The following is a 27,808-nucleotide window of genomic DNA, read 5'->3' as shown; positions in this document are numbered from 1 at the left end:
TTAAGAGCATCTGCCAGGACATTCATGCGCCCCATAATGGCATAATGGCAAGACAGTACAAAGAGGAGAGGAGGGACGAGCATCTCCGCCCCCGCGTTTAATATTTATTTATTTATTTGAGAGAGAGAGGAAAAGGCAGAGAGAGAGAGAGAGAGAGAGAATGGCCGTGCCAGGGCCACTAGCCAGTGTTATGAATGAACTCTGGACATACATATCACCTTGTGCATCTGGCTTTATTTTGGGGACTGGTGAATCAAACCAGAGCCCTTAGCCTTTGTAGGCAAGTGCTTTAACCACCAAGCCATCTCTTTAGCTCTTTTGTTTTTGTTTCTGACTTTTTTTTTTTTTTTTTGGTTTTTTGAGGTAGGGTCTCACTCTGGTCCAGGCTGACCTGGAATTAACTCTGTCATCTCAGGGTGGCCTTGAACTCATGGCAGTCCTCCTACCTCTGCCTCCCGAGTGCTGGGATTAAAGGCGTGCACCACCACGCCCGGCTTTGTTTCTGATTTTTTTAGGGTAGGGTCTCACTCTAGCCCAAGCTGACCTGGAACTCACTCTGTAGTTCTAGGTTGGCCTTGAACTCGTAGTGATTTTCCTGCCACTGCCTCCCAAGTGCTGGGATGAAAGGTGTGTGCCACCACACCTGGCCCCTAATTCTTAAATTGACAAAAAACTATGTGTATATATATATATATATATATATATATATATATATATATATATATATATATACACACACACACACACACACACATACATACATACATACATACATACATACATATATATATATGGCATGTAACATGATAGGCTGTGTGCGTGTGGTGTGTGCAGACGTAGGGGCCCCATGCAGTCTAATGTAGACGTCAGAGTGGAATGTCAGTGTTCTGTGTTATTCTTCTGCCTTATTTCCTTGAGACAGAGTCTTAGTAAACTTGGACCTGCCATTTTTTTTGTTTGTTTGTTTTCGAGGCAGGGTCTCACTCCAGCCCGGGTTGACCTGGAACTCACTCTGTAGCTTCGGGCTGGCCTCTCAAATTTATGGGCATCTTCCTACTTCTACCTCCCAAGTGCTGGGATTAAAGGCGTGTGCCACCGCGCCTGGTGGAGCTGCCTTCTTTTTTTTTTAGACTGGCTAGTAAGTGAGCCCCTAATTCTCCTGTCTCTGCCTTACAACGTGACACTGTCTCTCACACACATACGTAGTCAAGCTAATTAACATACGCATTACCTCATATGCTGTGTGTGTGCATGTGTGCGTGTGCGTGTGTGTGTGTGTGTGTGTATGCAGGAAGATCAGAAGTTTAAGGTCATCCTGGGCTTTCTAAAGGAAGGAACAAGAAAAGAAGGGCTGGGGAGATGGCTCAGTGTTTAAAAATACTTTCTTGCAAAGCTTGCTGGCCCAGGTTCAATTCCCCAGTACCCATGTACACCCAGGTGCCCAAAGTGGCATATGTGTCCAGAATTTGTTTACAGCTGCAAGTGGCCCTGGTGTGTCCATTCTCTTTCTCTTGCAAATATATAAATAAAATTTTGTTGTTGTTTTGTTTTTCGAGGTAGTGTCTCGCTAGGCCAGGCTGACCTGGAATTCACCATGTAGTCTCAGGGTGGCCTCAAACTCATGGCAATCTTTGGTGATCCTCCTACTTCTGCCTCCCAAGTGCTGGGATTAAAGGCATGCGCCACCACTCCCAGATAAATATATATTTTTAAGAAATGACCAAGGGGCTGGAGAGATGGCTCAGTGTTTATACGTGCTTGCTTGCAAAGCCTGATAGGTTGGGTTCAATTCCCCAGTACCCACAGAAAGCCAGATGCACAGAATGGCACATGCATCTAAGTTTGTTTGCAGTGGCCAGAGGCCCTGGTATACTTAGTCTGTGTGTGTGTTTGCAAATAAACAAAAATTTAAAAAAATAACCAAAACAACAAAGCTACAGAGATGGCTTAGTGGTTCAGGCACTTGCCTATGAAGAATAAGGACCTAGATTTGATTTTCCAGTACCCACATATGCCAGATGTACAAGGTGGCACATGCGTCTGGAGTTCGTTTGCAGTGGCTGGAGGCACCGACATACCCATTCTTTCTCTCTCATAAGTAAATACATTAAAATAAAATATTTTTTTAAAGTTAAAAAAATTTCTGGGCATGGTGGTGCACACCTGTAATTCTAGCACTTGGGAGGCAGTGGTAGGAGATCACCACGAGTTAAAGGCCACCCTGAGACTACATAGTGAATTCCAGGTCAACCTAAATCCCCTCCCAAAAAATTATTATCTTCATTTACTAGCTTTTTGTTTTGTTTGGTTTGGGTGTTTTTTTGTTTTTGTTTTTGTTTTTTTTTGTGGCAGGGTCTCACTCTGGCCCAGGCTGACCTGGAATTCACTATGTAGTCTCAGGCTGGCCTCACACTCACAGAGATCCTACCTCTGCCTCCCAAATGCTGGGATTAAAGGTGTGCACCACCACGCCTGATTTCATTTACTACCTTTACTTTGTTCATTTGCAGTGCAGGGGGAATCAAACCCAGGGCCTCACAAATCTGGGTTCTACCACTGAGCTACATCCCAGCTCTGTTTCCTGACAAGTCAGTTAAATATTTACAACACATAGTGTCACCGCCAATAAGCCAGAGGTTTCAGTGGCCTATGCATGTAGCTAAACTGTACAGTGTTTTTCTAGCATGCTTAAAGCTCTGGATTCCACCCCCAGCACTACTAAAAGGAAAAAATGTATTAAAAACTATCTAGTTCTTTACAGTAAAATTTAGCCAGGCCCTACTGTAGATTATAGTTTGAAATTCCAAATGTAGTTTGTTTGCTTACTTTGAGTGCATTTTTACTTTTTAAAAAATATTTAATTTTTATTTATTTAATTGAGAGAGAGAGAAAGTGGGGGAGAGAGAGAGAGAGAGAATGGGCAAACAAAGGAACTCCAGACACATGCGCCACCATGTGCATCTGGCTTACATGGATCGTGGGGAGTCAAATCTGGGTCCTTTGGCTTTGCAGGCAATCTCCTTAACCACTAAGCCATCACTCCAGCCCTTATTTATTTTAAAAATTATTTTATCTATTTTTTTTTTTTTTTAGGAAGAGAGATAAAGAGGAAGCTAGAGAGAAAGAATGGGTACCTTTCCAGTCCCATGAGTGCATTTTATTTTATTTTATGGTTGTTGGAGATAGGGTCTCACATTATCTCAGGCTGACCTGGAATTCACTATGTAGTCTCAGGGTGACCTTGAATTCATGGTGATCCTCCTACTTCTGCCTCCTGAGTGCTGGGATTAAAGGCATGCGCCACCACGCCTGGCTCTTTTTTTTTAATTAATTTATTTTTTATTAACAACTTCCATGATTGTAAACAATATCCCATGGTAATGCCCTACCACCCCCTACTTTCTCCTTTGAAACTCCATTCTCCGTTATATCTATATCCCGTCCCCCTCTTAATCACAGTCTCTCTTTTATTTTGATGTCATGATCTTTTCCTCCTATTATGATGGTCTTGTGTAGGTAGTGTCAGGCACTGTGAGGCTATGGATACCCAGGTCATTTTGTGTTTGAAGGAGCACGTTGTAAGGAGTCCTACTCTTCCTTTGGCTCTTACATTCTTTCTGCCACTTCTTCCGCAACGGACCCTGAGCTTTGGAAGGTGTGATAGAGATATTGCAGAGCTGAGCACTCCTCTGTCACTTCTCAGCACCATGATGCCTTCTGAGTCAGCCCAAGGTCATTGCTATCTGAAAAGAGAAGCTTCCCTACCAAAAGTGAGAGTAGCATTAATAGATAGGTATGAACATTAACAGAACTGCTTACCAGGCAGTTTGGTGATTATAGCATATACATTTATTCAGACATAGCAGATGTTACACCCCTACAGCTCATGACTACCCCTGTTGTAGGGTTTCAGTATCAGGGATGTATTCCCTCCCATTGAGTGGGCCTCCAGTCCAATTAGAGGGCAGTTGGTTTCCTTCATGATAGACATGCCACTATTGCACCCGTTGGCTCCTTTGGCCTGGCTGGCCAAATATAAGACTTGCAGTGTTCAGTGTTGGATATCTTCACTGGTGATTTCTCTTTCTCCCATTGAACTACATGTAGAGTGGCTTCTTCCAGCTTTCTGTCAGCTGGTCTACATGGAGGAGGTTTTCAGCTCAGCTCCAGCAGGATTTCTCAGTGGCCTTGCAGCCCAAGTATGTGCAGTCTTCAGCAATAGGGTCTTACCATCTATTCCTGGTGGGAAACCAAGGGCCTCAGCAATGGCCTATAATGTTCTGGAGGCAACAGGGACCTCCCTGGCCAACAATTCACTGGAAGATATCCCATTCCTGGCACTGAAATTTTTCTGGTAACAATCTATGGCTCCTGAGTGTTCCATTGTCCAAAAAAGTAGGTTTCCATATTATTTATTTAAATCCTCTTAGATCTTGATTAGCCCTCCCTCTACCTTTCCTTTACTCAGTTTCTTCCCCTTACCTCATCTGTGTGTTTTCTTGAGATGGGGTCTCCCCATCAACTCAGAGCTGCTGCTGTCCTTCAGCAAACCCCCATGATTTACCACCTCTGTCTCCCCCCGCCATGGACTGGGTTTACAGAGGTGTGTGGTAGTATATATTTTTTTCAGTTTATAGGACCTTTATTCGTTTAAGAGGAGGAAAGAGGAGATAGTATGAAGAACTCTTGCCCATGGGAAGGCAGGAAGGGTAAAGCCCTTTTTGGTTTTTTAGGCAGGGTGTCACTCTAGCCCTGGCTGATCTGGAATTCACTCTGTAACACCAGACTGACCTCAAACTCATAGTACCCCACCTATCTGAGCCTCCTGAATGCTGGAAATAAAGGCATGTGCCACCATGTCTGATCCATGCCCACATTTTTTTGTGTGCATGCTCTGAGGAACCAAACTTAGTATTTTTCCATTCGAGAGGCCTTCATACTTAAGTGACAACTGCTCTTAACCACTGAGACATCTCTGTAGCCCTCTCCCTGATATAATTTTAAAGCATCACATATGACCCGTATAAGAGAATTATTGGTTATTCATTATCTTTAGCAGTTATTTTCCAAGAAAAAAAAAAAAAAACTTCCTAAACTCTGTTGTAACTGAATAATGAATGGAATGAATGGATTTGATTACAAATTCAAAGCCATTTCTGGAGGAGCGTTCCGGGCATCCCAGTGCTCTGGGGCTGAAGCACGCCCGGCTGCGCAGTGAGTTCTCGTCCAGCATGGTGACCAGCGTGTACCCGAGCGCTGAGCCTGAGGCCCGGCCGCCAGTCTGAATTTCAGGCCAATCTAGCCAGCCTGGGCTACTTAGTGACGCTCTGTCTCAGAGGAACTAAAATGAAATAGTAATGGTTTAAAAAATCAAAGGTAAAATAAATTGAAAGGACCACTGTGTGGGTGTCTTTTGTTGTTGTTGTTGTTTTGTTTTGTTTTTTTTCCAGGCAGGGTCTCACTCTAGCCTAGGCTGACCTGGAACTCACTATATAGTCTCAGGCTGGACTCAACTCACAGCGATCCTCCTGCCTCTGCCTCCTGAATGCAGGGACTCAAGGCCTGCACTGCCCAGGTGTCACGTTTTAAAAATAAAATTTCAAATTTATGTGTGTGTGTCTGCCCACAGTCCCATACCTCTGCATATCAACACAGAGACTTGCACCATTTTTTTGTGCCCAGCTTACTTGGTGGTGGGGAATTGAACCCAGGCCTGAAGGCTTTGCAAGCAAGTGCCTATAACTCCTGAACCACCTTCCCAACCCCAACTTTTATTTATTTATTTTTAAATATTTTAATTTATTTATTTGACAGAGAAACGGGGTGGGGAGGGGAAAGAGAGAGAGGGAGAGAATGGTCGCACCAGGGCCTCCAGCCACTGCAGACGAACTCTAGATGCATGCACCCCTGTGCATCTGGCTAATGTGGGTCCTGGGGAATTGAACCTGGGTCCTTTGGCCTTGCAGGCAAATGCCTTAACCGCTAAGTCATCCCTCCAGCCCTGTGGATTTTTGTTGTTGTTGGTGGTGGTGGTTTGTTTGTTTGTTTTGTTTTGTTTTTGTGACAGGGTCTCATTCTTTAGCCCAAGCTATAAAATTCATTATGTAGTCCAGGTTGGCCTTGAACTCAGAGATATGCTCACCTTAGCTTCTCCACCATGCCTGGCTTTTGTAGACATCACTTTTCTCCCCCTGAGGGAGGATCTCACTGAACCTAGGGCATTGTAAAACTCTGTAGTACATACTGACTTAAATCTTGGCAATCTTCCTACCTCAGATTCCTAAATGCTAGGAGGATTAAAGGTGTGAACCACCATACCTGGCTGACATCACTTTTTAAAAAAATTAGCAGAGTGTGTGTGTGTGTGTGTGTATGTGCACACACGTGCATGCACTAGGGTCTCTTGCTGCTGCAGAGAAACACCAGGTGCACACACCACTTTTTGCCCCTCTTTATGTCTGGCTTTACATGTATGGCTGGGGAATTCAATCCCAGCTGGCGAGCTCTGCATGCTTTAACTGCTGAACCATCTCTCCAGCCTATGACATCACTTTTGAAAATATCTCTTATGTATGTACAGTGTGTATATGCAGATTACATTTTAATATGCTTTAACAATATAAGAGGCCTCAAAGTGAAATGGAAGGATTTATTGAACTTCAAATATTGCATTCTCTCCTCCAACACTCCTAAGATAGGTTTTACTTTATATAAATGTGTATAGATATTTTATTTATTTATTTATTTATTTTGAGGTAGGGTCTCACTCTAGCCCAGACTGACCTGGACTTCACTCTGTAGTCCCAGGTTGGCCTCAACTCAACTCCTACCTCTGCTGGAATTAAAGGCATTCCCCATCATTCCTGACCATATTATAGTTTTAAACGGGGTTCTGTTTACATTGACTTTTGCTGTTTGGATCTGTGCCAGTCCTGCCAATGATCTCCCTCACTCTATCTTGAATTTCTGTGCTGCCTTCTTGGTGACAGGTGAGCCCACACACTCCCTGTAGTCCAGTTCTGTTTGGTGTCCACCGAAGGACACTAGCTAAACTGGGCTCTTCCTCGCCATTCATGGGCACTGTGTGGCTTCAGTGGGAAAGCCTAGGGCCAGCCAGACTTTTTTTTTTTTTTTTTTCTTTTTCTTTTGTGGGCAACTGTGCTTTTTTGGAGTGAATTACATGAAGAATGTCTGTTTAGCATCACAGTTTGGCAACTTGTCCAAACTCTGCTTTGCCTTGGCCTTTCTTGCTCTCCCTCTGGGCTCTTTCATATGCAGATTCCACTCTTCCGGTGTCTCTGGGAACTCTCCCTCCCTCCTTCACTTTGCATTCTGCTTCTGCATATGGACTTTTGGACCCGTTACCTTCTGTCATCGTCTGGCTTTCTGGACCCTCCTTCTCTGTTACTGATACACTCGTTGCCGGCAGGCCTGATATCTCAGGCTTTTCTTTCTCGTCAATTTATTTTTATTTATTTACTTGTGAGAGAAAGGGAGAATCTGGGGGCACACCCGGGCCTCTTGCCTTTGCAAATGAGCTTCACAGGCATTCCCACGTGTGCATCTGGTTTTACGTGGGTATTGGGAAATTGAAATGGAGCTGGCCAGACTCGCTGGCCTTTCACCGCTGGCCCAGCCCTCAGTGTCTCATGTGGTCCAGGCTGGCCAGCCGAGGATAACGCTGAACTCAGGGCTTGGAGTGTATCATAACACCCAATTTATGAGGTAGTAAGGATGGAGCCCAAGGCTTCCTACGTGCTAATTGAGCACTCTGCCAACTGATCCACATCCCCAGGCCCCCTTTTTTGTTCAGTGTGACAGAAAGCTGGCTACGTTTGAGTGTCCTCTGGTGAGGAGCCCGGCAGTCCTAAGTCTGATCGCTCCCTTGGGCATTTCCCTTCCCATCCCATCCTGCCTTGGGATTCCCGCTCTTTTCTGTTTGTGTTGTCTGTAGTATAGATACTCCATCGGTGTTTGATTTGCCTAGTCTTTGTACGTTTTCTTCCAGCCTGGGTTTTCCTTCCTCCCTTTCTTCTTTCTTTCCTCTCCTAATACCTACCAAATCTTTGTGTGTGTGTGGGTGTGGGTGTGTGTGTGGGTGTGCGTTTGTATGTTTGTTTGGTTTGGTATTTCAAAGTAGGGTCTCACTCTAGTCCAGGCTGACCTGGAATTCACTGTGTCGTCTCAGGGTGACCTTGAACTCATGGCAACCCTCCTACCTCTGCCTCCCGAGTGCTGGGATTAAAGGTGTGCGCCACCACGCCTGGCATTTTTGTTTTATGTTTTTTTTTTTTTTTTCAGTTAACTGATTATTACGATGCCTCAAAATAACTTTATTTTTCCTTTTCAACATCCTGTTCTGCTGCTTCCTTGGCCCTTTTTGCTCTGATGCCAAAGAGACGGGTATTGGCATGGGCCATGCAAAGACTTGCAAAAGCCTTGACGTTCTTCTCCTCCTCTGTGATGGCTCTGGCTTTTTCCTTTTTATAGACGTTGTGAATGGACATCATGGGTCCAGTCAACTGAGGTCCACTTTGAGCTCTTCAGCAGAGCTGTCTCCCTCTTGGGGCGGAGGGCATCCTGGGGCAGAGGATGAGCTGTTCTCCTTCAGGCGCTGCGCATTGGCCTGCAGAGACTCCTGGACTTGTTCCGCCTCCCCGGGTCCACAGAGATACCAATAGTCCCGGCCACGATTTTGCGGATGTCGGCCATCCTAAGCTCCTCCAGGCTAAAGCCAAAGTCCAGGCTTGGACCCTGGAGTGGTGCCTGCAGGGTGGGAGAGTGGGTGCCACACGATGGGCCGCGTCTTCATCTGCTGGGCACCTGCGGATCTTCCACAGCGGCTGGTTGAACCAGCTGCTCACTCGTCGCTGCCAGTCCTTGTGGAAATGAGGATTCAGGACCATGCCATTCTGGCTGGGCGCCATGGCTGCCTCTTGTGTGGGAGAACGGCCGAGCAGAAAGGAACTGTTGCTGCAAAGGCTGTTTATTTGTTTGTTTGTTTGGTTTTTCGAGGTAGGGTCTCACACTAGTCTCAGGGTGGCTTTGAACTCACAGCGATCCTAGCTCTGTCTCCACATGTGCTGGAATTAAAGGAGTGCGCCACTACCCCCGGCCATTTGTTTTTAAGATAGGGTTATATTTCTAATTCAAGCTGCCCTGAAACCCCCATTTGCTATGGGATCTTGAGTTCCTGCTGAGCTCAGATTCTAGAGTCACAATGTCTGGGATGCAGGCCTGGTGCATGTCTGCACTTAACAGCAACATTGTTCTCTGTGATTTCTACTCTGTCCTTCCTTCCTTCCTTCTTTTCTTTTTTTTTCAATTTTGCTTGTGTGTGTATATATGTGTAATGTGGTGTGTATGCATGTATATACTCTTGTGGCACCCCAAACGCTCACCTGCTGTGGCTGGTTTAGGGTGTCCTTCTCTGTGCTTTTCTGCCCGAGACTACCTAGTGAATTCCAGGTCAGCCTGGGCTACAGGGAGACCCTACCTTGAAAAACAAAAACCAAAATAGCTTCCTACAAACCGGGTGAGGAATGCTGCCCCCAGGGCATAAGGATGGCAAGGGTCCTGAAGAGAAGTAACCTTAAACCTGACGCTCACTTCTTGCTCTCTGTAGCTTTCAGCTTTTCCTGGTATTTATGGAGTGAATTGTTCATTAGTGGCGTGTGTGCGTGCGTGCATGCGTGCGTGCGTGCGTGTGTGTGTGTGTGTGCGCGCGCGTGCATGCGTGCATGCATGTGTCTCTTGTGCATGCATGTGGAGGCCATGGGTATCTCCTCTATCGCTCTTACCTCTGCCTCTGGAGTGCTGTGATGAAAGGCATGCACCACGCCCGGCTGATTTTTTTTTAAATTTAATTAATTTTTATTTATTTATTAGAGTCAGAGAGCGAGGGAGAGAGCGAGAGAGAATGAGAGTGAAAATGGACACACCCTGGCTTCCAGCCACTGTAAATGAACTCCAGACATGTACACCTCTTTGTGCATCTGGCTAACATGGGTCCTGGGGAATTGAACCTGGATCCTTTGGCTTTGCAGGCAAGCACTTTAACCGCTAGGCTATTCTTCCAGTCCCCAAAATATTTTTATTTAGTGAAGAGAGAGAGAGAGAATGGGCATACCAGGGCCTGTAGCCGCTACAAACGAACAACTCCGGACACAAGCATCACCATGTGCTTCTGGCTTTACATGGGTACTGGGGAATCAAACCTGTGTCCTTATGTTCCTTAGGCAAGCACCTTAACCGCTAAGCCATCTCTCCACAGCCCTACTTTAAGATTTGATGGGTAAATGAGAACTTAGTCTAAAGAATGTTTGCTCAGCCAGACATTGTGGCACAGACCTATAATTGCTGGCTCTTGGGAAGCTGAGACAGGAGGATCACCCCAGTTCAAGGCCACCCTGGGCCTCAGAGTGAGTTTCATCCGTGTCTAATCATGCCAGGTCTCCTTCAGTTCCACATAGAGTTTCAGCTGGTTCTTTTTGCCTGTCTAGGACTATAAAAAGGAAGTATGGATTTAAATAAACATTTAAAATAACAGTTTTGAGAATTTTTATGTGAGGTGTGAACTTAGAAGTGGTGTTTTCAATTTGCAAGTTGTAATTAAGAAAAGAAACGGTTACTATTTAAAACCACACACTGAAAATATGTCATAGGTAGTCACAGAGCTCTTCCAATATGCCACTCATGTGTTATTCTAAAGTTTATTTTATTGTGTGTGTGTGTGTAATTTTATTTTATTTTTTCCTGAGGTAGGGTCTCAACGCTAGCTCAGGCTGACCTGGACTTCACTGTGTAGTCTCAGGGTGGCCTTAAGCTCATGGCAACCCTCCTACCTCTGCCTCCCAGGTGCTGGGATTAAAGGCGTGTGCCACCACGCCTGGCTTTATCTGTTTATTTTCGCGAGTGTCTGTGTGTATCAGCACACGTGTGACGGTCAGGCGCATCCTGGAGGTGTCTGTGCTCTGCTTCCATCTTCTTTCAAACACGGTCTCTCGCCACTGCTACCAAATGTCAGTCTAGCTGACCCATGAACTTCAGAGTCTCCTGGCTCTACCTCCCATTGTTGTACATGTGTCGGGGTCACCGATGCATCCCTCTTTACAGGGGTGCTGGGGAATTGAGCTCAGTTTGGCATGTTTCACAAACAAATGCCTTTGGCTGCTGAGCACTCTCCCAGTCCATTTTAAAGTTGTTTTTTTTTTTTTTTGGCAAAGAATTTGATGATCTTGTCATCCTCTGTTTTTTGTTTTTTGGGGGTGTAGGGGGAGGTAGGGTCTCACTCTAGCCTGGGCTAACCTGCAATTCACTATGTAGTCTCAGGGTGGCCTTGAACTCACAGATCTTCCTACCTCTGCCTCCCGAGTGCTGGGATTAAAGGCGTGTGCCACCACACTGGCTTACTGTCATCCTCTTTGTAGACAAGCTCTGAGTGCTCTTGTTTTCATTACACCCACCTGTTAAAATATTTTTACTTACTAGAGAGAGAAGGGGAGAGAGAATGAGTATGGCAGGGCCTCTTATCACTGCATCCAAAATCCAAACTGTGCCACTTTGGTGTCTGGCTTTTTGTGGGTACTGGGGATTTGAACCTGAGCCAACAGGCTTTGCAAACAAACACTTTTAACTGCTGAGCCATCTCCCAAACCTTGCACTTTGGTTTCTAATTTAAACATTTGGACAGTTATGTTTGCCTTCGGGGCAGTAGTAGCTGACTAAGGGTGACCAGGAGGGAATAGTAGCTTGGAAGTAAAACAGCTCCATGTTCAGTGCTACAAAAAGAAAACCATTGCCGGGTTGGAGAAATGGCTTATTGGTTAAGAAGACATTTGCCTGCAAAGCCAAAGGACCCAGGTTCAATTCCCCAGGACCCATGTAAGCCAGGCGCAAAGGTGGCGCATGCGTGGAGTTCATTTGCTGTGGCTGGAGGCCCTGGCGCACCTGTACTCTCTATTTCTCTCTCACACATAAATAAATACCACTGCACATGTACCTGTGGTCTAAGCACCCTGATTGTATTGTCAGGTGCTAATACCCAAGCAAGTGACAAGCGCGCAGCCGTCCTGTCCCTCTTGGCTCTGCTGTTGAGATGAAAGAGTAGAAGTTGTGTACATCTTCAGTAGCACAGGCTTACATGACAGAAATACATGTGCTAGCTGTGTGGTTTTTTAAATTAAATATTTATGTATTTTTTCAGAGAGAACACGAGTGCACAAGGGCCTCTTGCGACAAATGAACTTCAGACACATGCACCACATCGTGCATCTGGCTTTACATGGGTGCTAGAGAATCAAACCCAGGCCTGCAGGCTTTGTAAGCAAGAGCCATTAATCACTGAGCCACCTCCCCAGCCCACTTTATGGTTTCTTTTTTTAAAAAAATATTTTTATTTTTTTTTATTTATTTGACAGAGGGAGAGAGAAAGAAAGAGAGAGAGAGAATGGGCGCGCCAGGGACTCCAGCCACTGTAAACAAACTCCAGGCACATGTGCCACCTTGTGCATCTGGCTTACGTGGGTCCTGGGGAATCAAACCTGAGTCCTTTGGCTTTGCAGGCAAATGCCTTAACTGCTAAGCCATCCCTCCAGCTCTGTGGTTTCTTTTTCTTTTTGTAATTTTTTTTATTTTTATTTATTTATTTGAGAACAACAAAGAGAAAGAGGCAGAGAGAGAGAGAGAGAGAGAGAGAGAGAAAATGGGTGCGCCAGGGCCTCCGGTCACTGCAAATAACTCCAGGTGTGTGCGCCCCCTTGTGCATCTGGCTTACGTGGGTCCTGGGGAATCAAGCCTCGAACCAGGGTCCTTAGGCTTCACAGGCAAGCACTTAACTGGTAAGCCATCTCTCCAGCCCCATGGTTTCTTTTTAAAAAAACAACAACAAAAAAAATAAGCTGGTCATAGTGGCGCATGCCTTTAATCCCAAAACTTGGGAGGCATAGGTAGGAGGATCACTGTGAGTTTGAGGCCACCCTGAGACTCCATAGAGAATTCTAGGTCAGCCTGGGCTAGAGTGAGACCCTACCTAAAAAAAAGAAAAACATAAGCCAGGCATGGTGGTGGTACACGCTTTTAATCCCAGCACTGGGAAAGCAGAGGTAGGAGGATCGCCGTGAGTTCAAGGCCACCCTGAGACTACATAGTGAATTCCACGTCAGCCTGGGCTAGAAGGAGACCCTACCTTGAAAACAAAACAACCATAAACAGGGCAGGGAGATGATTCAGTGATTAAGAGTGCTTTTTACAAGCATGAGGGTCTGCGTCTGCTTGAGGTCAATTCCTCATGTAAACAGCTGGATGTGATCACACATGCCTGTTGCCCAAGTTCGGTGGGAAGCAGAGACCAAGAGAATCTCTAGGGCCTGCAAAAGCCACAGCTCTGTGTTCAGAGAGGCTCTGAAATGCCTGGATGAGTGAGGAAGGTCAACTGACATCTCCCCAGACCTCCACACGTTTGTGAGTGCGTCTGCACATTCACGAGCCTGCACCCCCCCACACACACACATAAAAAACATATTCACGTCATCTTTCATTCCTGGTTGCTCAGTTGTCTTTCTGAATAAGGTGATTTGTGTGCGTTTCTGTTTCAGGAATCTTTCGAAGAAGTACCAGCCTAAGAAGAACTCAAAGGAGGAAGAAGAGTACAAGTGCGTTTGTGCTGGGTAATCGTGCGGTGAGCTTTACAGGGCCAGTCGGCGGTGATTACGGAGGGTCAAGACAGAGGCATATCTACGGGAATGTGTCATTCTTTGTGCCTATTTGTGTCTTTTTTTTTTTTTTTTTTTTTTTTTTTTGGTGTTTCTAGGTAGAGAGAGCTAGGCATGGTGGTACATGCCTCTAGCCCAGGCTGACTGGAAATCTTTTATTTATTTATTTGTAAGGAGAGAGATAAAAAGGGGACAGTGAGAGAATGGGTGCCCCAGGGCCTTTAGCCACTGCAAAGGAACTCCAGATGCATGCACCCACAGTGATCCACCTACCTCTGCCTCCCAAGTGCTGGGATTAAAGGCATGTGCCACCATCCTTGGCTCTCTGGTTTTTTTTGAGGTAGGGTCTTGCTTTAGTTTAGGCTGACCTGTAATTTACTATGTAGTCTCAGAGTGACCCTGAACTCATGGCGATCCTCCTACTTCTGCCTCCTGAGTGCTGGGATTAAAGGCGTGCACCACCATACCCGGCTGTCAATAACTTTTTTGAAAAAAAGAATTTTGTAAAATTTATTTGCAAGGAGAGGGAAAGAGTATGGGCATACCAGGGTCTCTTGCGCTAGCAAACAAGCTCCAGATGCGTGCATCACTTTGTGCATATGGCTTGATATAGTCACTGGGGAATTGAAGCAAGGTCGGCAGGCTTTGCAAGCAAGAGTTTAACCACTGAGCCACCTTCCCAGCCTCCTCATTAATTTTTTCTGATTCTGAGCCTCTAGGCCGGGCTAGGCTGTAGAGAACCATCTAAGCACTTGCAGGCAGCGTGGAGGGTGAATTCTGGGGCTTTGGTGTGGTTTAGTGAGGCCAGTAGTTCTATCATGCTACGCATGCTCCTCGACACATGCCCGCGTCAGCCACTGGCTGAGTCATCTCCGTACAGGTAGGTTGTGCGCGTGTAAGCTGAGAATTCAATCTGGGATGAGTATGAGCAGAGCCAATGATTTCGTTTCACAGAGCAACTCGGGTTCACAGACCTCAGAGTGTTGTTAGTGTAATTAATTCTGAGCCATTTTGCTGGGAACACTCTTACTACAGTGTAATGAACCTCTAAGATCCTGGGGGAGGCTGAGAAGCTAACCTGAGCTTAATTAACATGAACGATGTGGCGGACGTGGCCTCGTCTGAGATGGAGTGGATGTGCTCTGTCCCCAGGTACACGTCCTGTAAAGCTTTTCTTTCCACCCTAAACGAGATGAACGACTATGCTGGGCAGCACGAAGTCATCTCCGAGAACATGACGTCTCAGATCATGGTGGAGCTGGCGCGCTACGTGCAGGAACTGAAGCAGGAGAGAAAATCGGTAATGCAAGTTCTGTTGTCCTGCCCCTAAAACGTGGGTCAAAGGCAGTGGGGTGCTCCCTGAACTGAGCCCCAAACCTGACCTGCTCCTCTGCTGGACCAGCGACTAAGGAAGTTGTTTTATTTTATGGGGCACAAAGGAAACAGTGAGGGCTGGAGAGATGACTTAGCAGTTAAGGCACTTGCCTGCGAAGCCCAAGGACTAAAGGACAATTCCCCCGAACCCATGTAAGCCAGATGCACATGCGTCTAGAGTTGTTTTGCAGTAGCTGGAGGTCCTAGAATACCCATTCCCTCTCTCACACATAAATAAATAATTTACTTAAATAGTTTTTTTTTTTTTTTTTAAAGAAAGGAAACAGTGAGACAGAATGGGAGGCTAGGACAAAGCAGAAAAGCCCAACGTAATGATAAAATAAATACAATGGCCCAGGATACAACACGGGACTGCTGCCTCATTTCTGAACTTCCCTTGACCTTGTCAAGGTTTATATCTTCTTCCTGTTTGCTATTCTAACCAGTGCTTGCTCTGTCTGCCCTTCTTGACTGGCCTTCCTCTCTCTTCATGAGACTGGGCATTTTAGCCAAGTTCCCAAACTTAAACTGTGTTTGCTTTAGAAGCCAGTGCACACACTGTCTCAGGAGTGAGTCATAGGATGATGACATCCTGGCCTCCTCCTCAAGGCCTAAATTCCTTTCCTCTAGCTCTATGGCAATATGCCTGCCCCAGGACCTTTGCATGGTCTGCTTGCCTTTTGCCAGATATCCACAGAGCTTGCTCTTGGCCTCTTTTTAAAGACTATCACCTTTTCAATGAGATCTTTTGTAAGTATCTCATTGAAAATTACAACATCTGGGCTGGGGAGATGGCTCAGCAGTTAAAGATGGCTGTTTGCAAAGCTTGCCAGCCTGAGTTTGATTCCCTAGCACCCACGTTAAGCCAGATGTACAAAGTGGCACTAGTGTTCATTTGCATTGGCAGGATACCCTGGCACACCCATACTCTATCTCCTCCTTCTCTCCCTTTGCAACTTAATTAAAAATTGTATTTTTTAAAACAAATAAAAAGAGAGCCAGGCATGGTGGTACATGCCTTTAATCCTAGCACTTAGGAGGGAGGATCACTGTGAATTTGAGGCCATCCTGAGACTATATAGTGAATTTCAGGTCAGCCTGGGCTAGAACAAAACCCTACCTTGAAAAACCAAAACTAAAAAATAAAGAGGGGCTAGAGAGATCGCTTAGTTGTTAAGACACTTGCCTGCAAAGCATAATGACTCTGGTTTGATTCCCCATTACCCATGTAAAGCTAGATGCGCAATTTGTTTGCAGCGGCTGGAGGTCCTAACATAACCATTCTGTCTCTACTTCTTCTCACTGTCTCTCTCTCCTTGCAAATAAATGAATAGAAATATATATTTAAAAAAGCAGAAACCAAGCGTGGTGGTGCACATCTTTAATCCCAGCACTTGGGAGGCAGAGGTAAGAGGATCGCCGTGAGTTTGAGGCCACCCTGAGATTACGTAGTAAATTCCAGGTCAGCCTGAGCTAGATTGAAACCCTACTTCGAAAATAAAAAAATAAAATGAAAAAAGCAGGGCTGGGAATTTGGCTTAGTGGTTAAGGCACTTAAGGATCCAGGTTCAATTCCCCAGGACCCACACAAGCCAGGTGTGCAAGGGGGTGTATGTGTCTGGAATTTGTTTGCAGTGGCTATAGATCCTGGCACGCCCATTCTATCTGCCTTTCTCCCTCTCTCTGTCTCTCTCTCTCTCTGTCCAGTAAATAAATAAACAAATAAAATATCTAATAAATAAAGGAAAGCCAGGAGGCTTGGTGGTGCATTCCTTTAATTCCAGCACTGGGAGGCAGAGGTAGGAGAATTGCTATGAGTTGGAGACCACCCTGAGTCATAGTGAATTCCAGGTCAGCCTGGATTAGACAAAGCAAACTGTGCTAGAAGGATGGCTTAGCAGTTAAGGTGTTTGCCTGCAAAGCAAAAAGGATCCAGGTTCAATTCCCCAGGAGCCACATAAGCCAGATGTACAAGGAGGTGCATGCATCTGGAGTTCATTTGCAGTGGCTGGAGACCTGGTGCGCCCATTCTTTCCCTCTCTCTTCCTCCCTTTCTCCCTGTCAAATAAATAAAAATAAATGTAAAAAATAAAACCAAAAACCAACCAGACAAATGAACAAAAATTAGGGGGTGACTCAGCAGTGAGAGTACTTCCCAGCCCCATGTGCAAAGCCACGGCTGCAAGGCCAGTGCTGAGTGGCTCTGAGACAGGAGGATGGCTGGAGCTCGCTGGTCAGCCAGTCTGATAGAAAAATGGCAGCTCTGGGTTCAGTGAGAGACGCTGTCTCAAGGAAATAAGCAGGAGAGAGATGGCAGAAGGGGACACCCAGCATCCTCCACCTTGTCGTCTCATAGTGGCTGTTTTTCCCCTTGAGCTTCTACCTGGGCATTTCTTGGCTTTCCTTAGCAACATTGTGGTTTTCAGAAAGATGACTCAAAACAATGGCAGAATATTATCACTTCCGATTTTCTGCTGAGTTTCAATAGGACAAGGTCAGACCATAGAGCTGGAACTCAAAGCCAGGCTCCTAGTAGCATTGTTTTTGTTTGTTTTAAACTATTTTGTTTATTTATTTGAGAAAGAGTGGCAGTAGAGAGAATGGGTGTGCCAAGGCCTCCAGCCACTGCACCTATACGCCACCTTATACATCTGACTTACATGGGTACTGGGGAATCAAACCTGGATCCTTAGGCTTCACCTTAACTGCTAAGTCATCTATCCAGCCTGCCACTGGTTATTTATTTTTGTGCATATGCGTGTATGGGCACTCCTGCCACCACAGATGAACACCAGACATCTGTGTCACTTTTCTTGTCTAGATTATATGGGTGGTGTGCTAAAGAATTGAACCTGGGGCCAGGCATGGTGGTGCACCCCTTTAATCCCAGCACTCGGGAGGCAGAGGTAGGAGGATTGCTATGAGTTCGAGGCCACCCTGAGACTCCGTAGTGAATTCCAGGTCAGCCTGAGCTAGAGTGAAACCCTACCTTGAAAAACCAAAAAAAAAAAGAAGAAGAAGAATTGAACCTGGGCCAGCAGAGCTGGCTTTTTGTAAGCAAGTCCCTTTAGCCACTGAGCCAACGTCCTAGCTCCTCACCTTTCTTTATGTTTCTACCTGTCTTCCATTTCTTTTTTTTTCTTTTTTTTTTTTTTTTCTTTTCCAGATAGGGTCTTGCTGTAGCCTACGCTGGCCTGGAATACACTATGTAGTCTCACAGTGGCCTCAGTTTTACAGTGATCCTCCAACCTCTGTCTCCTGAGTGCTGGGATTAAAGACGTGCGCCCTTCCCCCTCCCCTGTCTTCTCTCCTCCCTCCCTCCCTCTCTCTCCTTCCTTCCTTCTTTTCTTCCTTCCTTCTTCCTTTCGTTTCTTCCTTCCCTTCTTTCTTTCCTTTCCTTTCCTCCCTCCCTTCCTCCCTTCTTTCCTTCTTCCTTCTTTCCTTCCTTTCTTTCCTCCTTCCCTCCCTCCTTTCCTTCTTCCCTCCTTCCTTCCTTTCCTCTTTGCTTTCTTTCTCTTTCTTTTTTGAAGCCAGGTTTCACTCTAGCTCAGGATGACCTAGGATTCACTCTTTATCCCTGTTTAAATGTGTGGCCCAGAAGACCCAGGCTTGAATCTTGAGTCCTTAGTGGGCAGAGCCCTACCTGGGCACAGGCATGTCCCTGGGGGCAGATCAGTTTGGAGTTCTGTTTGTGCTTCCTGCTGTTTTCTGGCTATTTGCAATGTCTCTTTGCTTGGATCTTTGGAAATGAGCCATCTTCTTCCACATTGATGGTGTTTCCCTGGAATTTGTAAGCCTGAAATAAACCCTTTCCTTGCATAAGCTGCTTTTGGCCAAGTGTTTGTCCAGCAACATGAAATGGACTCCAACAATCCCAGAATGGCCTCAGACTCATATCCTCCTGCCTCAGGCTTTCACGTGTGCGTGCGTGTGTGTGTGTGTGTGTGTGTGTGTGTGTGTGTGTGTGTGTGTGTTTAGTTGAGTTTTTTTCTTAGGTTTTACAAGGTAGGCTCTTGCTCTAGCCCAGGCTGACTTGGAATTTACTCTGTAGTCTCAGCATGGCCTTGAATTTATGGTGATCCTCCTACCTCTGCCTCTTGAGTACTGGAATTAAAGGCATGTATCACTATGCTTGGCTAAAAATACTTTTGTTTGTTTGTTTGTTCATTTGAGATAGAGAGAAGAGGCAGATAAAAAGAGAGAGAATGGGCGTGCCAGGGCCTCTAGCCATTGCAAATAACCTCCAGACATAGGTATGGGGAATCAAACCTGAGTCCTTAGGCTTTGTAGACAAGCGCCTTAACCGATGAGCCATCTCTGCATCCCCTGTTACTCTTTTGATTGATTGACTTAGATAAACAATACTACAGAAATCTGTTTTGTAGTTGTTTTGAGACGGGATTAAAAAAATATTTATTTATTTGCCGCTATGTGTTTGTGTGTATACGTGTGCTGCAGGGTCTCTTGCCACTGTCAGGGAATGCCCAAGCAGCTTTACCTAGGTGGCTGGGAAGTGAACCAGGGCTGCGGGCGTTGCAAGCAAACATCTTAAGTAATGAGCCATCTCACCAGGCCCTGAAATAGGGTGACGTTCCCCAGGCTGGCCTGGAATTCATCATGTAGCCACTGCTGTCATCGAAGTCGGCCTCCAAGGTGCTAGAATCACAGAGCTGTACCATGACCCCTGCTTTGCATTAGCTCTTCTCTTTATGGATGAGGCACGAATATTCCCCCAAGCGGAATTTCCAGAAGGGAGAATATGAGGTCAAAATGCGCCAGGCTTGGTGGTGCATGCCTTTAATCCCAGCACTTGGGAAGCTGAGGTAGGAGGATCGCTGTGAGTTTGAGGCCACCCTGAGACTACATAGTGAATTCCAGGTCAGCTTAAGCTACAGTGAGACTCTACCTCGAAACTACCAAAAAACAAACAAGCAAATAAACCTACAAACATCCTGATGTAAAATCCTTGACAAAGGTCTGGTCATGTGTTATAGAAGATTCCTGAGTGAGGCAGGCATGCTCTCTGGGACCTGAAGTGGCTTATCTGAGATAAGGGTAATTCAGACTTGATGCCAGCTCCTCCTACTGCAAACATGCTGTTATTAGTGGCTTTTGCACATTGAAGCAAGCCATTAAAGAATAAGACTGGTTGGCCTCCCAACTTTTGTGTCCATCCAGGCATTGTCCATGGTGATGACCACTAATTGCCTGAGGGAATCTGTGGGAATTTGTCACTCCCCCCCCTCCACCACAGGGACCAGGAAGTTCTTGCCAATGTGGGCAAGCGCTATTGTATATTGAGCAAGGTTTCTTTTCTTATATTTTAATTAATTTTCAAGAAGAAAGATATAGGGAATAAGAAAGGGAGGTGTTTTGTTTTTTTTTTTTGTTTTTTTTGTTTTTTTTTTTTTGTGTGTGTGTGTGTGTTTTTGAGGTAGGATCTCACTATAGCCCAGGCTGACCTGGAGTTCACTATGTAGTCTCAGGGTTGCCTTGAACTCACAGCGATCCTCTTACCTCTGCCTCCCAAGTGCTTGGATTATAGTGTGCCACCATCCTCGGCTTCTGAACTTTTATTTATTTATTTTTTGTTTGTTTTTCAAGGTAGGATCTCACTCTAGCTCAGGCTGACCTGGAATTCACTAGGTAGTCTCAGGTTGGCCTGGAACTCACAGTGATCCTCCTACCTCTGCCTCCTAAGTGCTGGGATTAAAGGCATGTGCTACCATGCCTGATCTGAAAGTGACATTGTTTTAATTAAGGGTCAGGTCACAATACGGTTTGATCACTTACAAAGCATTGATCTCATGGCCTTTAATTTCATTATTCATGAGATAACATGATTAGTTCACAGGATGCATAAATTCTCTACTTGATTTCATGAGCATGACCTGTGACCTCTGGTATTGTGTTTCTTTCTTTGAAGCTGGAGTGGACATGTTCTGTTTCTTCTGAGAATTGTAGGAACTGTTCGTGTCTTATCCCAACCATTTCTCAACATCCAGGCACCTGTTAGACTGCGCCCTGTTGAGGCGCAGGGCAGCATCAGTCCTCACTGTTACCAGTAGTGACCTGGGACCCAGTGGAGCGTGAGGGTGACCCTATGTATGTGCCTTGTAGTGGCCCTACCCACCCCCAAAAGCACTTTTTGGTCCCCCAAACACCTTGACCACACTCCACCCCGACCTGCCCATCCTCCATCACTGTACAAATGCTGCCCTTTCTCCTGGTTGCTGTGTCCAAAAACATGGCATCCTCCAGGAACACTCCTTTTCTCTTTCACCTCATCTATGATCTTTCATCCAGCCCATTGATTCCTCCTCCAGTAAATGCTGAGAGGTCAGATTCTCTTAATACACCTTACATGTCTGCCTGGGTACCATGTCACACCTGTCACCTGGAAAATGACATAGAGTCTCTTGATTGTTCTCTCTGCCTCCATGCTGGCCCTGGGGTCAGTGGCCCAGCCCCACCTTCGAGCCCCTCAGGCCTGTTCGGTGGCTCTTTGCTCCCTGCCACTCCTGCTTCATCTGGTGCACTGTCCACATGACAGCCGCCTGCCCTTCACAGTGCAGGTCAGAGTGTGCCACTGCCCTTCTGTGGTGGGTTGAATGTGAAATACGCTATAGTTTCATGTGCTTGTGTTTAGGCCTTGAGCTTTATTATGTTAGCCCTCCTGAATGCTAGTTAGCCAGCTTACTTTAAAAAAAAAAATAAGGGCTGGAGAGATGGCTTAGCAGTTAAGCGCTTGCCTGTGAAGCCTAAGGACCCCGGTTCGAGGCTCGGTTCCCCAGGTCCCACGTTAGCCAGATGCACAAGGGGGCGCACGCGTCTGGAGTTCGTTTGCAGAGGCTGGAAGCCCTGGCGCGCCCACTCTCTCTCTCTCCCTCTATCTGTCTTTCTCTCTGTGTTTGTCGCTCTCAAATTTAAAAAAAAAAAAATTCAAGACAGAGGATTTTGTTTATTTTTATTTATTTGAGAGCTACAGACAGAGAAAGAAAGAGAGAATGGGCACGACAGGGCCTCCAGACACTGTAAACGAACTCCAGGTGCATGGGCCACCTTGTGCATCTGGCTTACATGGGTCCTGGGGAATCGAGCCTCAAACCAGAGTCCTTAAGTTTCACAGGCAAGCGCTTAACCGCTAAGCCATCTCTCCAGCCCGCCAGCTCACTTAAAAAAAAAAAAAAAAAAGTTTTATTTATTTATTTTAATTTAAGAGACAGAGGTAAAGGGCCAGACAGTGAAAGAGAGAATGGGTATGCCATGGCCTCCTGCCACTGTAAATGAGCTCCAGATATATGTGCCAGTTTATGCATCTACCTGTACATGGGTACTGGGGAATCAAACCCTGGGCCATCAGACTTTGCAAGCAAGTGCATTTAACTGCTGAGCCACCTCTCCAGCCCCAGCCAGCACATGCTTGCTGCCACCTCCCAGCAGCCGTGACAGGATGGGATGCCCAACCTCTGCCCTGCCCTGCTCCTCCCACCACGATGAACCGTGAAAAAGGCATTAGTTGGCCTTTCTCGGAGCCTCTGCAGGGTTGCTCTTCCTCCAGCTTACAGGGGCTTTCCCCTGACCTTTCTGTTGACCTCCGCTGGAACTTGCATCTTAGACTATCTTATGAATAGCCACTTCACCCGCACCCGTCTCTCTAGGCCTCTCACCACTAGGTCTACTGTCTCCTGCATCACCCCTCCTCCCTCATACCTAGAGCATCCCCATGTGCACGCACCTGGGGAGGCCATGACAGTGTGATGAGTGAGTGACTGAATTTAAAGCGAGGACTTTTTAGCCAGGGAAGAATTATTACTCCAGAAGCTTCTTATCAGCCTCAGCTCATCCGTGGAGGTTCCGAAGTAACAGCTTTGTATTTCAGGAAGGATTAGGGGAAGCACATGGACCATTGAAGGCACATGACCACCGTGGGTCATTTTAAGTTGATCCTTTGATTCTAAGAGTTGGCAGTGGTTCCTTGAGGAATTACAACGTTAAGGAATGTGAAGCCAGGATTACTTTCTAAAAGAACTTAAAAGACTTCTGAAGTCTGGGTGATGCTGGGTGTGGGGCAGGGAGCCTGCAGGCCAAGGAACAGCTAGAGAAAGTGGACCTGAGACCTGCCCTCATCTGCTAGCCAAACCAAACACTGAACCCTCTGTGAATCACTGCCCATGTGCCTGGGAAGCCAGTGTTAAGCAGACAAGCCTAACAAGGGGCATAGGCATTGTAGGAAATTACATACATTCAATTTGAAGGCAGTGTTATTATAAATGTATTTGCAAAAGTAGGCCTTGCTTAATAAAAAGCAGAATGTGTGTTCCATCACAGTTATTTCTGAGGGCTACGGAGATGGTTCAGTGGTTACAGGCTCTTGCTTGTAAAGCCTGTTAGCCTGGATGCAATTCCCCAGTACCCATGTAAAGTCAGATGCACAAATTGGTGCGTGCGTCTGGAGTATGTTTGCAGCCCTTCCAAGCATGTTCTTCCTCTCAAATAAATATTTTTTTATTTGTGAAATGTTTTTATGTATTTGAGAGAGAGGAAGAGAGAGAGAATGTGTGTATGTAGGTAAACTCTTGCCTCTTACTATTGCAGATGAACCCCAAATGCATGCTCCACTTTGTGTATCTGGCTTTATGTGGGTAGTGGGGAATTGAACCCAGGTCATTAGGCTTTGCAAGCAAGAGCCTTAACTGCTCAGCCATCTCCCCAACCTCATTGTTTTAATAGTCATTTGGAGCTGGTAAGATGGCTCAGTGGTTAAAGGCTCTTGCTTGCAAAGCCTAATGACCTGGGTGTAATTCCCCACTACCCTCATAAAGCTAGTTGCACAAAGTGGTGCATGCATCTGGGGTTCATCTGCAGTGGCTAGAGGTCCTGGCACTCATTTTTTCTCTCTCTTCTCTCTCTCTGCATGCAAATAAATATTAAAAAAACAAAACCTTTCTGGTTTGGGGTTGAAGTGGGAGACAATGTGTACAAAACCAGAACTGAAGTGGCTCACTGGACAGCACATAAACTGTGAACATCAGCCCACGCCAAGGAGATTTTTAGTCAGATTACAGCGGGGGGGGGGGGGGGGTGGGGCGTGCCTGTCATCCCAACATGGCACCGAGGCAGGAGAATCGAGAACCTTGGGTACATAGTGAGACCCTGTCTCAAACAGCACATCCTGGGGCCCCCCAGGGAAGGAGGGCCCCGGTGTGCACACGCACAGCTCTGTGGGTTTGTCACAGACGCGCTTGCCGAGGCTCTGCGCTCCTGTGGAATCTGAGCTGGGCTGTGCCTGTGTTTCCACCCGTGGAATCTCGGCTGTGTTTAAAATTCCAGATGGATGACTACTCTTACTTGAATGTTTATGCGTTTGTTTTTTCCTATTTTGTTTTCCAAGTGGTTGTTCCCACATTAGTGCTACGTCTTGCTTTTTCAACTGTTAGTGGATAAATATAAAAGAAAGATTTGCCCTTCCTTTTGTGTATGGAGGGGATATTGAGTGTTGTACATCTGGCTTACACGGGTCCTGGGGAACCGAGCCTCGAACCAGGGTCCTTAGGCTTCACAGGCAAGCGCTTAACCACTAAGCCATCTCTCCAGCCCCTCAGTTTGATTTCTTGCAGGACAGAAAATCTCAGAAGTCTTGCCATTGTTACCTTTCTTTTAAGTTGATGCTTGCTTATTTTAGTATCTCAGTGATAGTGTGTGTGTGTGTGTGTGTGTGTGTGTGTGTGTGTGTGTGTGTGTGTGTTCTGTAGCCCTGGCTAGCCTCAAACACTTAACCATCTCCCTCAGCCTCCCCAGTGCTGGAATTACATGCAGGTGTGAGCCACCAAGTTTAGCCTTTTTTTTTTCAATCCCAGCTGCCCCCTGTCTCTGGAAAATTTCTAAAAAACAAAAAATATTCAAGGATAATTTTATCTGTAGAGACTCAAGTCCAATTCAAAACTGAAATGAAAATAAGTCACTGGAGCTGTCACCTCTTGTAGCAATTAGGCTTTTAAAAAGTCTATTACTGTGTTTTAAAAGAAACCAAAACATTTGACTACAGGGAAAGCAAGAAGCATTCTCTGGGTCCCTAGAGATGGCATTTCCTGTCCCTTTTCTGATAGGAGCAATGAGTGGTGGTGACTTCATCCCATGGCTCCAAAAGCAGTACTTATTATCTCTGACCGAGAACAATGCCTCTTTATGGAGCCACAAATTGGGCTGTTCAGACACACTTGCTCACTGTGCAGAGAAGAAAGGTTCTGCCATTGTTTGTTAGTAAACAACACATGCATCTGGCAAGCTGGTGGATTTGCCTAACTTTGTAACTGTTACATCTCAGCTCCCTCGGGGGAGCCTGTGGAGCTGCTTACAAGTGACTCCGGCTGTGAGTCAGCCTTGCCTAGAGCGATAAAGTGGGCCACCTTTCATTTCCTGAGGGGTCACATAGTGCTTTGTGTGTTAGTTATGTGACCAAGTACATTCTGAAGGGTCACATGCTATGGAGGAAATTCACCGCACCTACATTTCCTCTTAAGCAATGGAAGAGTGACAGGGTCAGAACTGGGAGATATTTATAATTTGTGGTAGAGAGAAGAGCCTGGGAGCGCCAGGGCCTCTAGTCGCTGCAAATGAGCGCCAGGGACATGCGCCCCCTTTTGTATCTGCTTTCTGTACGATCTGGGGAATTGAGCCTGGGCCAGAAGGCTTTGCAGGCAGGCGCCTTTAACCGCTGAGCCATCTCCTCGGTCCTAGTTTTCTTTTTCCTTCTGCCTGTCTTTGGATCTCATCGTCAGTCCTTTGGGAGTGCTGGGACCTCTTTAGAGCAAACTGCAAAACACTGGGGCCCTGCTTGGGAAGTAGTTCTCTCTTCCAGTGAGCGAAAGCCACCAAGCAAGGGGCCTTGGGGAGCAAAGGTGCCTCACCGCAAAGACACAGTCAGCTCTCCAGATTCTTCTCCAATCCACCTCTCTTCCCCTGAGGGCAGCCCCTCCCCCTTCCTCCACACTCTCTTCTTTTCCCCAATGGGCTTCAGAAAGCCTTTGAGTCCTTCCTCCACTGTGCAATTTTCTTCACCCTGCCCTCGCCCCGCTTACCTCCCCCACAGCCTTGACGCTTGCTTTCTCTGTATTTCCAGCCTTAGACTGTGATCTTCCTGGGTTACCCGTGTGTCCATTAAGAGTGTTGAAAAGGGAAGCCCCAGAGGGCCAACCTTCAGGTCCTAGAGACTAGAAAATTGCTGGATGGTTAAAACTTCCTGCAGAAGCCCTCGGGCTAGTAAAAGCCCCTGTCAGTGAGCGCTATCTGGACATGTCTCATCTGGTCCCCGGCCCTAGTGACTCCACTGAGTTCTAAATCTCACTGGAGGTTTTTGCAAAAGCTCCAAGGAGCTTTGGGGAGGCTTGTCCTTCCTGTCATTCCCCCTACCACCCACTTCATCTCATCAGTCAGAAAGTAGGCAGTGCAGTCAGACTAATGAAAAGAAGAAAAACTTGTTTATTCACTTTAATGTGTGTGTGTAAGAGAGAAAGAGAGAGAGAGAGAGAGTGCGCTTTCTAGGGTCTCTTGTTGCTGTAAAGGAATGCCCAGATAGCTTTATGTGGCTGGATGAGAAATTGAATCCAGGCCCACAGGCTTTGCAGGCAAGCACTTTTAACTGCTGAGCCATCTTTCCAGCCTCTCGAGAATACGGGTAAGGAAAAGCAGTGCAGGCTGGTGCAGTGCCCTAGGACTGGTCTTGCTCCGGCCCCTCACCCTCGAATTCAAGGGCATCCCTTGGGCAGTCAGACTTCAACTGTCTCCCTCCAGAGGCCCAGCCAGCCTGGAGCTGGAAGAAGGGGGAGCTGCAGGTCCGGGTTTCCATCCTCTAGAGACCCGGAGGGCAGAGCCGCTCGTTCCGTCCCCGGAAGTGCTCAGGCCGCTGACCAAGTTAGTGGTGAGGTGGAGGGGTGTTGGAGGTTAGGGAACTGGTGTTGGGTTGCTTTCTTTGAGAACGTGTCTTCTGTGGTGGCCTCCTGGCTTCAACTGTACTTTATACCCAGAATTCCCAAGTAGAGCTGGGGTGCTTTAGTGCGTACTCAGAGGTTTGTAGAAATACCAACCTCGGGCTGGAGGGATGGCTCAGTGGTTAAGGTGTTCACCTGCAAAGCCAAAGGATCCTGTTTGATTCCCCAGGACCCACATAAGCCAGATGCACAAGGGGGCGCTCGCATCTGGGGTTCATTTGCAGTGGCTGGAGGCCCTGGCACGCCCATTCTCTCTCTCTCTCTCTCTGCCTTTTTCTCTCTCTCAAATAAATAAATAAATAAAATATATTTTAAAAAATGTTTAAAAGAAAAAAAAAAAGAAATACCAACCTCAGCTGGGCAAAATGGCACATACCTTTAGTCCCAGCACTGGGAGGCTGAGGTAATGAGTTTGAGGCCAGCCTGGGTTACCAAGTGAGTTCTAGGTCAACCTGGGCTAAAGTGTGAGGCCTTGCCTCAATATAAACAAATGAGAAAGAAATATCAGGGCTGAGGAGATGGCTCAGTGATTAAAGATGCTTGCTTGCAAAACTTGCCTGCCCAGATTCTCTTCCCTATATCCATGTAGAGCCAGATGCACAGTGCCTTTATGTCTGGAGTTTGGCAAGAGACCTTAATCTGCCCTTTCGCTCTCTGCTTGCAAATAAACATATATATTTGTTGTTGGTGGTGGTTGTTTTTTTCTTTTTCTTTTTCTTTTTCTTTTTCTTT

The 27,808-nt window shown here is 46.3% G+C and overlaps 1 protein-coding gene and 1 pseudogene across 13 annotated transcripts in view; one reads left to right on the top strand and one right to left on the bottom strand.

Moving 5' to 3' along the window:
• Fnbp1 (formin binding protein 1) overlaps window positions 1-27,808 on the top strand; it is a 177,537-nt gene that overhangs the window by 68,184 nt on the left and 81,545 nt on the right. For all 13 annotated transcript variants that reach the window (XM_045145599.1, XM_045145671.1, XM_004671761.2 and 10 more), the window contains exons 3-4: window positions 13,596-13,652; window positions 14,865-15,012. In XM_045145599.1, the coding sequence (XP_045001534.1) occupies window positions 13,596-13,652; window positions 14,865-15,012 (205 nt within the window). The remainder of the gene's footprint in view (window positions 1-13,595; window positions 13,653-14,864; window positions 15,013-27,808) is intronic.
• Window positions 8,334-8,927, bottom strand: LOC101600800 (annotated as a pseudogene).

This window comes from Jaculus jaculus, chromosome 1 (genome assembly GCF_020740685.1).
Source record: "Jaculus jaculus isolate mJacJac1 chromosome 1, mJacJac1.mat.Y.cur, whole genome shotgun sequence".
Classification (NCBI taxonomy): domain Eukaryota; kingdom Metazoa; phylum Chordata; class Mammalia; order Rodentia; family Dipodidae; genus Jaculus; species Jaculus jaculus.
This window is presented reverse-complemented; position numbering and strand designations above follow the sequence as displayed.